Source organism: Ammodytes marinus (assembly GCF_949987685.1).
Source record: "Ammodytes marinus genome assembly, chromosome: 5".
In the NCBI taxonomy this organism is placed as follows: Eukaryota; Metazoa; Chordata; class Actinopteri; order Uranoscopiformes; family Ammodytidae; genus Ammodytes; species Ammodytes marinus.
This window is the reverse complement of record NC_137234.1, coordinates 31,321,253-31,338,834: the sequence shown is the minus strand read 5'-3', so window position 1 is coordinate 31,338,834 and position 17,582 is coordinate 31,321,253. Positions and strand designations below refer to the sequence as shown.

General features: G+C 39.5%; 1 protein-coding gene across 1 annotated transcript in view; it reads right to left on the bottom strand.

Moving 5' to 3' along the window:
• The window catches only part of lonp2 (lon peptidase 2, peroxisomal), a 25,069-nt gene extending 7,908 nt beyond the window's left edge, over window positions 1-17,161 (bottom strand). The window contains exons 1-12 of the mRNA XM_080028315.1: window positions 16,708-17,161; window positions 13,622-13,757; window positions 13,347-13,460; window positions 10,708-10,839; window positions 9,207-9,329; window positions 8,939-9,102; window positions 8,620-8,714; window positions 7,842-7,960; window positions 7,296-7,435; window positions 5,371-5,512; window positions 2,931-3,081; window positions 604-730 (exon numbers count right to left, since the gene is read on the bottom strand). Coding sequence (XP_079884441.1) covers window positions 604-730; window positions 2,931-3,081; window positions 5,371-5,512; window positions 7,296-7,435; window positions 7,842-7,960; window positions 8,620-8,714; window positions 8,939-9,102; window positions 9,207-9,329; window positions 10,708-10,839; window positions 13,347-13,460; window positions 13,622-13,757; window positions 16,708-16,940 — 1,676 coding nt within the window. The 5' untranslated portion in view covers window positions 16,941-17,161. The remainder of the gene's footprint in view (window positions 1-603; window positions 731-2,930; window positions 3,082-5,370; window positions 5,513-7,295; window positions 7,436-7,841; window positions 7,961-8,619; window positions 8,715-8,938; window positions 9,103-9,206; window positions 9,330-10,707; window positions 10,840-13,346; window positions 13,461-13,621; window positions 13,758-16,707) is intronic.
• Between the last annotated feature and the right edge of the window lie 421 nt (window positions 17,162-17,582).

Sequence of the window (17,582 nt, the reverse complement as noted above, 5' to 3'; positions counted from 1 at the left end):
ATACAAGACCATCAGTGCAAATAATGCTATTTTTATATAGTTTTTCTTAATGCCTTTGTCATGGGTACGCTCACCCAGGAACAACAGCTGGCATGGTAAAAAACACTACCGCTTTTGTCCAAAGGGGGCGCAAGAATTAACAAAATCTGAAAGTTCCTCAGAGCACCTTTGAAGACAAAAACACAAGGAAGCAAAACAAAATACTTACAGGTGGAAAAGTAGTCATGCAGTAAACAGTCATGTTCTAAGACCCATTTATTTCAGTTGAACATCTTAGTAGATCTCAGGAACCAAAAGCTGCTAAACCTTATCCAGGGGAATGCTGAGTAAATCTCTTCTAAATAACCTGAGGAGGCTGGATGCTCCATCAACAAGTAACAGGATTCTTAATGACACTTAGGATTAGCTCTACTTTCTTTGTGGCTAAATGTAGAAGCCTTTTCAGCCGTGAACATGCAACACTGTACATAGAAATGTAGGGAATTTAGTCTGATTGAATCCTATTCTTCCTCTGTACGTAAAAGTTAGCCATATTCTGTGTGCCGTTCCTGACCTTACTAGGTTAAATTGAGCTTTAAGCTTGGGTTTATCTAGTTAAGTTACCTGCTGATTATATCCTGTGTGGTGTCCTGTGGTATGAGCAGTTGTTGAGGTGTTAGTCCATGCTGCTCCAGCTGGTTTGGGATCAGGTGACGGTGAGCTATCTCCACCTTTTCCTCCTGAGTGTAGCCTGAAGAATACAAACACAAACAAGCAGCCATTCTTATTTTCTTCTTTAGAACATGCTTCTGCTGCTTTGTGTGCACCAAGGAGCACAACGCGCACTTCTGGTCATTGCATGGTCAGTCCTAGTCATGTTTTTGTCATACAGCATAGTATGGTATAGTAGTGTATTATCAGACATTATGGTCACCATGTTGTCTGTGTGGTATAGTCTGCAATTTTCTTCATCATCACAACGATCCACACAATAATCCCCTTAATAGCAAGGAAGTGCCTTAAATAATCATTTAAGTATATATAAATGTAGAATAGTTTGTTTTGCATGTTTCTGTTTTTTCTGAATTCTTTTGGTTTTTCTTTGACTGTAACTTTTTACTCGTTACAATCTGGAAACAGGAACGTTGACTCCTTAATCTTCAAATTGCAACCTAAAACGTCATCGTGGTAATGATCCACAAAGATTTTTATTTTTTTTTAAGATAATTTTTTGGGCAGTTTTTGCTTTATAAGACGGATTAGAGGGAAAGAGTTGATATAGGGCATAGAGGAGAAGACATGCAGAGAACTGACCCGGGAGGGATTCTAACCCTGGTCTGCTGCAGGGCCACGAGCGCCCCCCCAGAAATGTTAATTTAAAAAAAGAAGGTTTTCTTTCTGGAAACACCTCTGTAAAAAACGATAGGAGGTGCACACACAAACACACACTTTGATAAACCATTTACTTTATCGCCCTTAGCTCAGTTGGTAGGGCGTCCCCCCCCATGGGCCTCAGCCAGCAGCGGACCCGGGTTCGATTCCAGCCCGCGGTCGTTCTCTGCATGTCACTCCCCTCTCTGCCCCATTTCAACTCTGTCTCTACACTATCAATAAAGCATAAAAATGCAAATAAATAAATAAATAGTATTATATCACACATTCACACGATCAAATAACAGTTATTTAGCATTGCACTCGTAAAAAAAGAGAAGAAAAAAAAGACTTATTTGTTGCAGCAAGTGTTATCACTTTTGTATTTTTTACAGAGTCTGTGCAGCAAGCCCTGGAGCTACAAACGGCTTAAAACAACTTCTGTCACTCTGACTTGTAGCAGCTAACAGCTTCTGTGTGTTACAGTGTCTAATATAGTGTCATTATTTCCAGTGAAATATCTGTCCCTGCCCCCCCCCCCCCCCCCAACATTCTACATATACACAGATGTCCTTCAGGATACGACTGTTAAACACACCACACGTGTTATCTTTGACATCCATTAAAGGTGTTAACAGATAACAACATAACAGATTGTTTTGCAATAGAACTGTGATGATGGCAAAGTTGTTGGTGAAAAGATTTGGAGGAGTTCACAGCTACAGATAAAATGTCCAAAGGACATGGACTGTCATGTAAATATGTAACAAAATGCTACTACATCGACGTCATCTGAAGGTGCCAGCAACATTATTATATTGCTTCTAGAACATATTTTATTTAACAAATGTACATTAAGTTGTTCATTTTACTGTATCTTGTCTATTTGACTGTACCTTGTCTGTTTACATCTGTATATTTCTCTTATACACCCATCTTTAGCGGGCATTATCTCAACACAGTCTTTTTCAATATGCTCACCCAAAAATGACCACTTCTCAAGCCCTTATCCCAACGAGCCTTTCCATAATCATTCTTAGCGCTTTTATGAAGGTCATTACAGAAGAATTTGTACATTTGTTGGAAATTGTCTGATTCATGATACACTTTGTTCGAAAAAACATGCCGAAAATGCATTTTTTGAAGACGTGTACATGGTATCTTTTGATTAATAAAATGAAAAACGGCTGTATCCAAAATCTGTTTTGTAAACACATTGGACACTAATATGCTATTAAAATATTAATATATTAATTAATATATATTATTAATATATATTAAAATGAAATAAAGATTTAAACTGTGGCTTTATACCAACATCTTGTTTTTTGGTTTTAACGAGATGTAAATGTATGTATATACTTGGTTATGCTATATATTGCCAAATATCCATACTTATTCAAACATTTCTGAAAAATAATTAAAATACAAAAAAATTATGGTTTTACTGTAAGATATCAACTGGCAACGTTTCGTGTAGATATCAATATGTTAAAAATGTTTACCCTATTCACCTGCAGTGTCACATTTTATACTGCAGAGATGATTCCTGAGAAGTGACTGTGTGCACCTTGACCCACCTTGTACCTGCAGCACCTCCATCCTGTCCAGCAGGGCGGGGGGGATTGTTGCCGTGGTGTTTGCCGTGGCGATGAAGAGCACTTGGGAGAGGTCGAAGGCCACGTTAAGGTAGTGGTCTGTGAAGCTGTGATTCTGCTCTGGGTCCAGGACCTGAGGGAGCATGGAGAAGCTGTAACAGGGCGTGCATATATTGAGATTTTAAATCAAACTACATTTAATTTAGCTCGACGGCTAATTACGATTGCCATGAATAAATTCATTCACATGACAAACGGGGCGACACAAACATCCAAAAGCTACAGACAAAAGACTTGGGACAGGGATCAGAAACAAACGCTGATGATCAAATTGAGCAACTGTTGGAGCCTTGATCGTTAAGTTAAAGGTTGTGTCAGCGATTCTGGAGAATGCTTGTTGTCAAAATCACTTAAATTAGTGAATATCTCCTCACAATCCGCTACCTGCCTATACTGTGTGTCCACTGAAAAATAAATCCAGTGTTAATAAACAGCCTAGACTCTGTAGAAAGGTATGTTGCTAGCTGGGCCACCTTTGTTTGCATACACTTTGTTTAAATAACAGTTTACAGAGCATAGGCTGTGAATTAACACTAGATTTTGCACACACATTCCCTACATCATGTAACATGTAGCAAATTGTGAGGAGAAATTCACTGATTTTGACAAAAAGTGATTATGACAACAAGCGCCCTCCAGAATCACTGACTACACCTTTAAATGCTTTCACTATGTTTGACTTTCCATAAAATCATGCAGGTAAATGTACAGTGCCTTGAAAAAGTATTCATACCCCTTGAACTTTTCCACATTTTGTCACGTAACAATCACAAATTTTGATTTATCTTATTGGGATTTTTTTGTGAAACCAACACAAAGTGATGCATAATTGTGAAGTGGAATGAAAATGATACATGGTTTTCAAAACAACAGCCATTTTTAAGTCTTGCCAGATATTCTCAATTGAATTTAGGTCTGACCTTTGACTGGGCCATTCTAACACATGATTATGCTATGATCTAAACCATTCCATAGTAGATCTGGCTGTATGTTTAGGCTAGTTGTCCTGCTGGAAGGTAAACCTCCGCCCCCATTCTCAAGTCTTTTGCGGACTCTAACACGTTTTCTTCTCTGTATTTGGCTCCATCCATCTTCCCATCAACTCAGAGCAGCTTCCCTGTCCCTGCTGAAGAAAAGCATCACCACAGCATAATGCTGCCACCACCATGATTCACGGTGGGGATGGTGTGTTCAGGGTGATGTGCAGTGTTAGTTTTCCGCCACACATAGCTTCTTGCATTCAGGCCAAAAACTATAATTTTGGTCTCATTTGACCAGCACCTTCCTCCAACACTTGCCACAAGCCATGCGGGGGACACAGCATAGTCAGATGAGACCAAACTTGGAGTTTTTGGCCTGAATGCAAAATGCAATGTGTGGCAGAAAACTAACACTTCACCCAACACACCATCCCTACCTTGAAACATGGTGGTGGCAGCATCATGCTGTAGATATGCTTTTCTTCAGCATGGACAGGGAAACTGTTCAAAGATGATGGGAAGATGGATGGAGCCAAATACAGGACAGAAAACCTGTTACAGTCTGCAAAAGACTTGAGACTAGGGTTGAGGTTCACCTTCCAGCAGAACAACTACCCTAAACATACAGTCAGATCTACTATGGAATGGTTTAGATCAACGCATAGGCATGCGTTAGAATGGCCCAGTCAAAGTCCAGACCTAAATCCAATTCAGAATATCTGTAAAGACTTGGAAATTGCTGTTCACCCAGACTCTCTCCATCCAATCTGACGCTGAATCTGAAGCTCAAGCTATTTTGCAAAGAAGAATGGGCAAAAGTGTCAGTCTCTAGATGCACAAAGCTGGTAGAGACGTACCCCAAAAGGCTTGCAGCTGTTATTGCAGCGATAGGTGGTTCTACAAAGTATTGAATCAGGGGGCTGAATACTTTTGCACGCCACACTCTTCAGTTTTTTATTTATAAAATAAATTGAAAACAATGTATAATTTTTATTCCACTTCACAATTATGCGCCACTCTCTGTCGGTTTATCACAAAAAAATTCCAATAAAATAAATGTACATGCAAGGTTGTTACGTTACAAAATGTGGAAAAGTTCAAGGGGTATGAATACTTTTTCAAGGCACTGTATATATACACCTTTAAGTTTGTCATTAATATATTCATTCACAGAAAAAAAACGAGTGACACAAACATCTAGAAGCTACTAATTAAAAATTTAGGAAAAGAAGCAGAAAGAAACGCTGAGGTACACATTGGCAAATGTAGCAATGGTTAGAGTCTATGGTTGGGTTTAGTCCAGGGCGTATGAACGTTAAGGTTTGTTTGTCATATGGAGTGCAGACATGTGACACTGCTGCATTAGTAATGTGAGAGCTAACCTCAAGCAGTGCGGCTGCAGGGTCTCCTTGGAGACTCTTCCCCAGTTTGTCCACCTCGTCCAGGAGGAACACAGGATTATTCACGCCCACCGTCTTCAAACCGTTGATGATGCGGCCGGGCATGCTTCCAACATATGTGCGCCTGGAGATACAGGCAGTTTTATTTATTCTACATTTCTGTCTATATTAATATCACATGGTCGTGCTGTCATCGACTCGTTCTGGAAGTATGCACTGCATTAGACAAAAAAAACATAAAACCTGAATATATGAATGCAGACAAAATGTTCTACGCTTTCCCTAATGCATTCAAATTTGAGAGTGTCTGCGAGCTGAAAGCATGGAATGTGGGGAATAGGACAGAAAAAAGAAAATACATATAGGATACAGATTAAAATGCAAATCCCGCAAAAATGTTAATGAGAAACCACTGGAGTGGTCAACGTTCCAGAGGGCTTTTCTTTAACAGTCAAAGAGATACAATTTGTAAAATGTTTTAATGACTTTGAACTCTATATCTTCACATCACACCTGCTGTTGGTATGCAGCACACATGTTTATCGTCTGGCGGAGAGAAGGTCGCTCCAAGAGAGGCTCCAGCACAATGCTTGTCATTTGATCCTAACATCATACAGGTGAAACTCGAAAAATTTGAATATCGTGCAACAATTCATTTATTTCAGTAATTCAACTTTAAAGGTGAAAATAATATATCATACAGACTCATTACATGCAAAGTAAGATATGTGAAGCCTTTATTTGTTATAATTGCGATTATTATGGCTTACAGTTTATAAAAACCCCAAATTCAAAATCTCAGAAAATTAGAATATTACATAAAATCAATAAAAAAAGGATTTTAAATACAGAAATGTCGGCCCTCTAGAAAGTATAATCATGCATATGTACTAAGTACTTGGTATGGGCCCCTTTTGACTGACCATGGTATTACTGTGTTGATTGGCCAGACAACTCTCCTGACCTGAACCCAATAGAGAAACTATGGACTATTGTCAAGAGGCAGATGAGACACACCAGACCCAACAATACAGACGAGCTGAAGGCCACTATCAAAGCAACCTGGGCTTCCATAACACCTCAGCAGTGCCACAGGCTGATAGCATCCATGCCACGCCGCATTTAGGCAATCATTCATGCAAAAGGGGCCCAAACCAAGTACTTAGTACATACGCATGATTATACTTTCTAGAGGGCGGACATTTCTGTATTTAAAATCCTTTTTGTATTGATTTTATGTAATATTAAAATGTTCTGAGATTTTGAATTTGGGGTTTTCATAAGCTGTAAGCCATAATAATCACAATTATAACAAATAAAGGCTTGACATATCTCACTTTGCATGCTATGAGTCTATATAATATATTAGTTCAACCTTTTAGGTTGAATTACTGAAATAAATGAACTTTTGCACGATATTCAAATTTTTCGAGTTTCACCTGTATACTAGTAAACACCAGGGAATTAAATTAGCAGGGGCTTCAGGCAAAATGCCCCCCGAATTTTTTTGGGGAAATCGCCCTTTAAATTCATAAATAAAGTTATATTTAGGGTATTATAGTGGTATTTCTATGCATTTTCAAAGCCAGAATAAAGAATTCACAGTAAGTTGTAGTACTTTCCTGGACACATAGCTTCCGCCCTTCCTCCTAAAATGTCATTGTCCGAGGCGGAGAATCGGCCATGGATCAATTTGTGTACTTGATCACTAGCATTAGTAGCATACATAAATGTGTTTTAAACACTAACCCCAAATATTTTCATTCTGGAAATCTTGTCTTCCTTTTCACTTAATATACGATATATAGGGGAACTCTACCCTCTGCTCACGGAGGCCCACCATCTATGCTGTGGTCATAAAACATTTGTTAACGAGCCTCGAGGATGAGTTACAATCATGAGCCTACCTGTGTCCTCTGATGTCGGACTGGTCACAAACACCTCCCAAAGAGATGCGGTGAAACTCTCTGCCCAGAGTCCTGGCTATAGAGCGTCCCACACTGGTCTTACCCACTCCAGGGGGCCCCACAAAGCACAGGATGGGGCCCTAAAGACACAGCAGAGCCACGTACATTCACAGATCAATGTGTGACATGTATTAAATAAAATACAAAAAATCCCTGTTCACGCTTGTTTTTTTAAATAACAGATTCTTGTTTCATACAGTACATAACATTTTGTCATTACATGTTTAAAGCTATAGTTGTTTTTTTCTGAATGAATGTGGATTACATTCAAGCCATCACCAAACTCTCAGTATACATAGGACCTCAATAAGTTCCCAAGAAATGTTTCAGTTGTTTGTTGACAAGGAATAAACCCAGCGCGATCAGCGAAGGCTTATATGAAGTAGATGCGCCGACAGTGTTGTTGTAATTACTCAGAATTCCTCATGGGGTGACAGAAGTTACGCACAATAGCTTTAACAGACTAGGGGGACCTATAAGAAGCACCTTGAGTGTAGTCTTAAGCTGTCTCACAGCCAGGTACTCCACCACGCGTCTCTTCAGCTTTTCCATGGCGTAGTGATCGTTGTCCAGTAGAGAGCGAGCGGCTCCAATGTCCAGGCAGTCTGGAGTGTTTGAGTGAGAAGAGAGAGAATTTTCAAAGTTACTGCAGATGAGGATATTGAGGTGGGAATGGCAGAAACAGAGGAACAAGTGAGTGAATATGAGAAAGTGAAGAGGAAAAGAAAAAAAGTTTCCCGGTCTAGCAGGTTTGGCCAATCAATCAATCAACACACACTAAAAGGTTTGACAGAAGATACTTCACATTTATTTGCAGCACATACTTTGGCTGTGGTCTCTGACCCCGTGAGTAGGCAGAGTTTATTTGTTAGACGGGCAGACTGAGGACAGCAGCAGAGACGTGGCATAGACTGTAAGTCTAACGCAAACATCATGAAGTTACACAATGAACTGTAGTGGAGGTCAGGCACATATGTTCTGAACACATGTCTTCTCTGTCAAGTAGGATCGATTATTGCGTTGGACTCTGAATGGAGATTAGTCTGGGTTCACATTTACTGTTGACTTGAGTGATAAAGAATGTGAAACGTCTAAGGCACGTGAATTTAAAACTCATAAAGAAGGATTACGTTGAAACATCAACACAATCTCAAAGTCTGACTTCATGTCCATGTCATGCATTGCTTAGTATTAAAGAATTGACTCAGATCCAAAGTGAAAAAGAAATATTACTTCAGACAGAGATGGTCTTTAGCTTCCTTACCTTTGGTGCTTTTGCTCCATGGTAACTCTACCATCAGGTCCAGGTAGTTTCTGGTAAGGGAATACTCAGGCATGGACTGAGGCATCTTCTTCAATCTGGATAGCAGATGGACGTCATTAAATGTAATATTGAGAAATGGTAGAGTTCTGTACTCAAGACAAACCACGTCTTGGTATGGATTTAAAGGAATAAAAAAGGAAAAAAGCCTTTTTTTTTATTAAACACTTTGGAACATAATCTGATTGAGAAAAGAAAAGTGAAAGCACAGCATGCAACTTTTTATCTGTACGGTCAAATGTACATCTTTAACCAGCTTCACCTCTTGAGCTCTTTGATGCAAACTTTGAGTGCAGCTTCAGGCATGTTGGCCCCGTGAACCTTCCTCTCCAGGGCTGCAGCGTCATCTCCATCCTCGTCCTCATCTTCCTCATCCAGGTTGAACGTTCGGCCCGGGATCACTCCACCTTTACGCACCGATAACACCTGAACACACCACACACGGAAAGGTGAACGGGCATATGAAAACAGACGTTATTGAATGTCTGTATTCATTTGAATGAAAAAGGAGCAATGCTATTGTTTGTCACCCTCTTCTCGTTTTCGGGACTTCTTTTCCTGGTTTTCTGCAGCAGTTTGAGTCCCTCTATCTGCCTGGTCAGCATGGGCAGAGCCTTCTTAAACCGCTCCTCTAAGATCAACGCATCCAGGACCTTCACAGCACACAGAAAATTTTGAATTACGTTCATTTTAGAAAGATTCTACTTAGTATGTAGTCAGGGCTGTACAGTGCGACAGTTTTGATCGCATTCGCTACTGAAATTGATCACGTGCGATGATGAATACAAGTCCAGTCGCACCGTGCTAATGAGCAGATGCTGTCTCTTTGAGACACAGAAGAGCGATGCACAACACTGCTTAGAGGGCTCTACATTAACACTCGCCAAATGCAGGTGAATGTAGTCTTAGGCGAGTAAGTAATTAAGTCTACCCTCCACTTTGGCTGGTGAAAGATGTGTGCTCGGGATCTGTGCTCGGGATCTGTGCTCGTGCGGCGATTATAGCGTCTAACTTCACCAACGGTTAAAACAGGAAGGAGACGGCTCTCTTTACATTAACGCAGTCAAGTTAGCGCGTGTGCAAACAGAACATTTCCTGTGCGCCTTCAGAATGAAAGTCTGTTACTAACCAAATACGAGTTGACTTTTATTTTGAAGCAGGTAAGAACAGGAAGTTAGCGCTTCACAGCCCTGCAGTGCTCTAGCTTGAAAAGTAACTGCTTCAGCTGCAGAGAGCAGTCAACAGTAGTCTTTTTAAACAAAGTTTGACACAACCTATTTAACTTGGCCTAAATTGTATAAATATGTTTACTAATTTATTTAATAGGCTATATGTTCAATGTTTTAAAGTTTGGTTTTCATTAAAAGAATTAAATGTTCTAATTTTTTTTGTTATTATTAGCCTAATATAATAATGATATGTTTATATAAAAATTATATAGATATAGACATTATTTTTATAGTTCTATGGGGGGAAATAATTCTGAATCAGCAAAAAAATTGCCATTGGCAGGTTAGACTCTTTTGTCTAAATTGCAATCAGTGCACCCCTATTCATTTTTCTACAATTATTACTGCACACTAGGATATCATATTCATTGAGAATCTCAGATAAAACCAAGATGACATGCTCAAAGGTAATTAGAGCTAAATGCAAGGGTTAGGGTCATGCAAGTTTTCGATCATACTTTGTGTGCTACCAAATTTATTTTTGTGCTACTAAATTTTTTTGTTTGCTAGCACCAGTGCTACCACTTTAAAAAATAAGCGTACAGCCCTGTGTAGTATTCTGACCATACATGCACCGTACAGTGGTAGATTGAAAACCGTGGCAGACATGCCAATATACCCGGATTTGCTGTTTTTTCTACAAACAATTAAAAAATAAAAATATGCTGTATTATTGAAAATCTGTTTTAGTAGTGGCTTTACAATGTATTTATTTTTACCAACCATGGTAGTAAAAAAAACATGTGTCATAGCGAGAAGATATATAGAGTATTGGTTGACAAAAAGCCATCAGTCACTTCACCTGTAGTTTCTCCTCCTTTGAGGTGCGGATCATGGAGGCCACCACATCAGGTAGAGTTTCCCTGGGAAGACTGTCCAACAGACGCCTGAACTTGGCCACCACGGGAACGGACATGTCCAACATACCTAACAGCTACACACACGGGCACATTGAGGCAACAGTGCGATTACATCAGACACCATTACGTTTGTTCTTCAAGCCCAAGGTCCCATTTTTCACAGCATGTTGTTGACATGTTACATTTCGGTGGAAGGCTGAGGAGGGGGATACGTAACATAAATGGATGATGTTCCTCTGTTAGGTCTTATAATAGAGGATGTTCCGCTGGACAGATATCTGCATTAAAGGAATGGTTCAACATTTTTCTATTTTTAACTTTTTGCTTCACTCTCCGGCTCGAGAATAGCCAGCAGAAACCGTTCCTATAACTTTACGTGCATTTTTTTTTTCTTTTTAAGATATGTTTTGGGCATTTTTATGCTTTATTGATAGTGTAGAGACAGAGTTGAAATGGGGCAGAGAGGGGAGTGACATGCAGAGAACGACCGCGGGCTGGAATCGAACCCGGGTCCGCTGCTGGCCGAGGCCCATGGGGGGGACGCCCTACCAACTGAGCTAAGGGCGCCCCATTTACGTGCATTTTTTATTTAGAAATGGGCAAAGGTCGCTCAGCCAGGTTAGCTTAGCTAAAACACTTGTAGTCAATGGGAGTGTCTGATGACAGTCAAAAGATACACTTTACAACATGACTAAATGCTCCTGTGTGCTTGTTGGGTCTTGTTGAATTACCGCGTTATGTTGCACGTCATTTAAGAGTCAATTACATAATGGAAGGAAACCAAAACTGCCCGTGACGGCTGGCAAAAATGTGGAAACTATATTTCTTAATTCATTGAATATTTCCACACACAAAAAAATTAAATATTTCAGTGATTGACAGTATATATATATATATATATATATATATATATATATATATACACGAGAGTATATATATATATATATATATATATATTAGTGGTGGGCCGATAACGGCGTTAACGGCTGCGTTAACGCCAAACTCTTATCGGGCGATAAAAAAAATATCGCCGTTAATCTCTTAATTCCACCTCCTGTTCGGCTCAGGGGAGATGCTGTTCGCCGTCGGGGTGAACCCCCTTCCGCACGTGAAGGCTCGCTTCACGTGCGGGAAAGCTATAGTGTGAGCGGCCACAGCTTGTATTTTGGTCATATCTAACACTGGACTGCAGGCCTATATAAAAGTGTTGTACCTTTGCTTTCTTTGGGTTAAAAAAAACTCCATCAACTCAGTATCCGTCTAGTCCAAAAAAACTCTGTCAGCTGCTGCTGCAGACGGTGTGCAGACGTGCTCGGAGAATCGGCATCGGCGCATCAACAGTCATTCAATGCAGCGGCAGTAATCATACAACCGAACGGTGTAGAAAGTCCCGTCAGTTAAAAATAGTGATCCAGATTTTAAATCCATGTTAAAATCGGAAGGATATAAAGCTAGTTAGCTTAAAAAAAGTAGCAAACATGTCAACTGTGATGTGTTCAGGCCGGCTCAGTAATATGATTGATGTGTTCAAATGCAACACAAAAAAAAAGAAATTTGAGATTTTGGCGAAACTTGTTTTCCCAGCAAGATAAAATAGATAGTAAAGATGGAATGGAATTATGACTTGTTTAATGTCCTATCTAGAGCTATGATCATATCAGCAATTAAAGCAATAATACAAGTTCTATTTCAACAAAATAATAGAAAATTATCAATTTTGATATCAATAAAGACTTGGATCGTTAAGGAGTCTTGAAAATGGTATCAATATCAATACAAATTAACTCTCCTGTCATCTGAGAGAAATTAAGATGATTTAATTTTTTTAACCGTTAGTATTTACCGGTTAAAAATATTATCGGTTGACTGGTTTACCATGGACATCCCTTATACTGTATAAATGTATATCATACATTGTATGTTTTTTTTTGTGTTATCCCAGTTAAGTTTATTATTAATTTTTTATCATTTAATATTACTTTTAATAGTTCCGGGACGTTGGAGCAATAACCTGGTGTTTTGACACTTCAGTGTGCACTGTGAATTTGAAGTAATGTTCAGTTTTTGAATAAAGATGCAGCATTTACAAATGTTTATTTTTTTTATCCGATTCATCGATTAATCGAAAAAATAATCGACCGATTAATCGATTATTGAAATAATCGTTAGTTGCAGCCCTAAACAATTCATCGTTACCTCTTATGGCCTACAGTTCAAAGTTCATGTTTAACTGAATAAACAGTTTGTAAACACAAGTACATCTTGTTGAACATTATTTATTTTCATCACCAATTATCATAGTAGAACAGCTTCCTCAAGCAGTTTGTGATGCATGTTGGAAACAGGAGATGAGCCCCTGGTCTGATGCGCCACCTGGCTTGAGAAACACGTTCTCAAAGACTTACTTTGAGTCATTATTTAGGGAGCACACGCATATTATGAATGAATTCAAATGAGCCATTTTAATCTAGATTAATCTAGATTAATTTCAAAATTAATCTAGATTAATCTAGATTAAAAAAATTAATCTATGCCCACCTCTAATATATATATATATATATATACACACACACACACACACCTGTACAGCAGCCTGGTGGAACTTCTGGGACAGTTCTCCCAGTTCTCCATCCTCTGCTGTGACACCCTCTGTTGCCGGGATGGTGTATTGATTCAGTTTATCCAGCTGCTCCACCTGCAATTTGAAGCAATCAGTGCTGCAGTCACACACTTTGGGGTAAATTGGATTTGTGTTTTCTAAAAATGCTGACTATAAAAAGGCAGCTATTACAAATGGTGGTCAGTGGTTGTTGATCTTAAAGGAATGATGCTCTGATGTTCAACAAGTGTTGTTACCTCTGCCAGGACAAACGGTCGTTCCTTAAGCAGACTAGACACACTGAAGCGGCACAGTCCGGTGATGAGGAGGGTGTAGTGGGGCTTGGGCCAGTTACTGCCCACCACCTGCACTGCTATCCCAGCTGTTCCAACCCTACAGAGAGACAGACAGAGGGAGAGGGAGAGAGTGAGACACGCACAGGAGCTGGGTGCTGCTGACTCAAGCTAGACTGACAGTCCTGGAACTGCTAAACTAGAACTCATTAGAATAACATGTGTTCTTCTGATACTTTGTCAAAACATGCAGTGGGTCCCCAATGATTTGAATGAGGAGGAGACACTATTCATACCTCAAAACTTGAGATTTCCACAGTCAATTGAAACAACATACGAAAGGTTTTTAGTGTGACAATTTATGGTGCGTTTGTTATTTTACTGAGAGCCAAAGTTTGATTTCAAGTAAGTAAAATAATTAAGTAAAATTCATGTTGATGTGACAGATAATAGCAATGTACTGCACTGAATACAAACAGATCCAGCTGCATCAAATGATTGCATGTGACTTCTGTGTTCAAGTGGCAGGAAACTGCACATCTTGAGCTATCCATCATTACACCAATCGGCACCAGCCCCCTCACATTCACACACACAAAATACGTTTTTTTGATTATGGGATTCAAGTGGAAATGTTTTACTAGTCACCATATACAGTAGAAGATTAGTCGTTCACAAATTTTAATTGATGCTATTGGTGGTGTGCAATGTGCACCCACAAAATCAACTTAAACTTGAAAGGAACTGCAGTGACCCTGATCACTTCGGAACTGCTTTTTACACAGACGTCCGTCATGGCATGGAGTTGGCGAACAAAAATCAATCAAATCTAACCATCTATCTATCATTTGAATGAAATAGAAGTTTAAAATTGAATTGAATCTGAAAGCATGACTCATTCTGAATAATGAAAATATGCACACAATAAATAGACATTTTTTTGCGTGCACATTTTCCTTAAAAAAGCAGCCTTTACAGAATATATTGGCTTTCAGAGCCAATGTATTCTGTATAGGCTGCTCTTTTAACATTCTCATATGCAAATACATGATGCTTCACAATAATACATATTAAAAGTAGATATTTCCGGCACTTGTAGGCCATTTGTCAGGACTGGGAATTTACATTTTTTTAGTTGATGGTGTACTAAAAGGTGGCCCACATTCAAAAATCTCTTTTTGGTCTCTGCAAGCCTCTGCAAATGGGAATGTTGCAAGCTACGGTGGGCCCCCTTTGTTTACATACCCTTTTGTTTACATACTAGTTTACCGAGCTAAACGCAGGCCAATTGTGAAGAGATATTCACTTATTTGGAGAAAAAGTTATTATAACAAATAGTGTTCTCCAGAATCGCTGAATGCACCTTTAATACAAACTCAGAATACTCACCTGATAAAGAGACAAACAACTGCTACTAAGTAACCAGACTGTCTCGACAAAGTCAACATCTCTGTGCTTAATAGATTGCTTCTGACTGCAGGGCCCCTGCTAAACATGCTCTACTTTTCTACCTTCAACTGTGACTTTCACAAAAATACTACCAATGACTTGATGTGAAGAGAAGCTTTATTAAGGGGGGAATGGGAATTTGTATTAGCATCATACTCTGCCATGTCAGTGAAACCCAAGTTTAGGTTACAAGTATGTTTCTAGATTGTGGGAAAGGAAGTCATTCTCCTCAGTGTTCGGATTGTGACCAGCTACAGAACACACTTTTGGAAAAACTAAAATCTTCTCACACGTAACTCATTGGGACACCAATATCAAATGGTTATCCATATGCCTTAAAAGGTGGAGTCAGCGGATCATGAGCATATACACTCACCAGCAGCTTTAATAAGTACACCTGTTCAATTGCTTATAAAAACTAAAAGTTAATCTTCAAATCACATGGCCGCAACTCAATGCATTTAGGCATGTAGACGTGGTCAAGACAACATGCTGAAGTTAATACCGAGCATCAGAATGGGGAAGAAAGGGGATTTAAGAGACTTTAATCGTGGCCATGCTTTCATGTTGTTTACGCTAAATCCTGACCCTACCATCTGACTTTCGCAACTGAAATCGAGACTCATCATCAGACCAGGCAAGACTTTTCCAATCTTTGATTGTCCAATTGTGGTGAGCCTGTGCGAATTGTAGCCTCAGTTTCCTGTTTTTAGCTGACAGGAGTGGCACCCGGTGGGGTCTTCTGTTGCTGCAGCCCATCTTCTTAAAGGTTGGTCGTGTTTTGCGTTCAGAGATGGTATTCTACCCTGGTTGTAACAAGTGGTTATTTGAGTTACTGTTGCCTTTCTATCATCTCGAACCAGTATGCCCATCCTCCACTGACGTCTGACTTCAACAAGGCATTTTACGTCCACACAAATGCCGCCTACTGGATATTTTTTCTTTTTCGGACCATTCACTGTAAACCCAAGAGATGGTTTAGAGTGAAAATTCCAGTAGATCAGCAGTTTCTGAAATACTCAGACCAGCCCGCCTGGCACCATCAACACTGCCATGTTCAAAGTCAGTTAAAACCCCTTTCTTCCCCATTCTGTTGCTCGGTTTTAACTTCAATAAGTTGTCTTGAACACGTCTACATGCCTAAATGCATTGAGTTGCTGCCATGTGATTAACTGATAAGCTATATGTTAACAAGAAAATGAACCTCTGTACCTAATAAAGTGGCTGGTGAGTAGGCCTATATACACACATATTTTGACAAAAAGGGATTTGGACAAAGCGTTCTCCAGAATCGCTGACTCCACCTTTATGTCAAAAGCTACTAGTTCTGCCTTATGTGGGCTTCCCCCTACTCAGATTGTTTACTTGCAATACAACAACAAAACGTTTTTAAAGGGTTTATTATCATGCGGTAATCATATAGAAACCTCTAAGGGTTATTATCTGGTGAATGTTTGGAAGGGTCCCGAGCACTGCTATGTGTCACGGTCACCGGCTTAAAACAACAACAACAACAACAACAACACAAACACCACCGTGTCAAACTCAGGAAACCATGACTAGGCGCTCTCTATCCAGCAACATAATAAAATGTGTATTACTTGTGCAACGTGGGGAGGTCGTCGGTATCTTGCTCTGGGTCTCTGGTGTTGGGAATCACTCCAATGATTGTGCTTTTCAGCGAGGTGCCCCTCAACAACCGCTGGCTGACCAGTTGCATGTTCCGCGGCGAGTCCACTCTGAACCTGACGGTGGAGCCCGGGAGGAGGACGCCTTCATGGGTCAGCAGCAGCGGGAGACGGCTCGGTATCTGGATTCCGTCGCTGGAGGTCATGGTCCGGCGTCTTCAGGTACCCTGTACAGCATGTGACGAACTCTCGCTCCTCTCCTACCGTCAAAGGTGTTGAAACGAGACTTCCGCACAGTAGGCTACTTTCAAAATAAAATCATCATCGAATGCATAAATAAGTAAGCCTACCTATACTAAAAATAAGTGACGCACGTGTTTGAATACTATGTTACTCACACCAAAAACGTGGTTCTAGTATTGTATTTGCGTCGTATTTCTATTGTATTTTCGTTTTTTTCCTTTTCAACCCTCAGCTTCCTGTATTGTCTGGTTTAGATACGGTAAGCACAGAGGGACAAACTACGTCGTGGTCTTATATTAGAACTGCAAAAGAAGTTTACAGGCCAAAGTAGTTTAATATATTAAATAACACTAAACAAGTTCAGAAAAAATGACTTTAATAGTAATGATAATAAATAAAAAATAAGGCCAAAGGAAATACCACTTAAACTGTCTTTACAAAGATTAGTATGTAGGTTATCTTTAAACTGTTCACTATGATTTTAGAGAAATAATTTGACATAGGCCTACACAAAACTGAAAGACATCTTTAAACATTGAAATGAGACTATTGAAAGACTCTTGACACATGGGTTTGTTGATAAAAATAGCAATTTAATTTGTTTT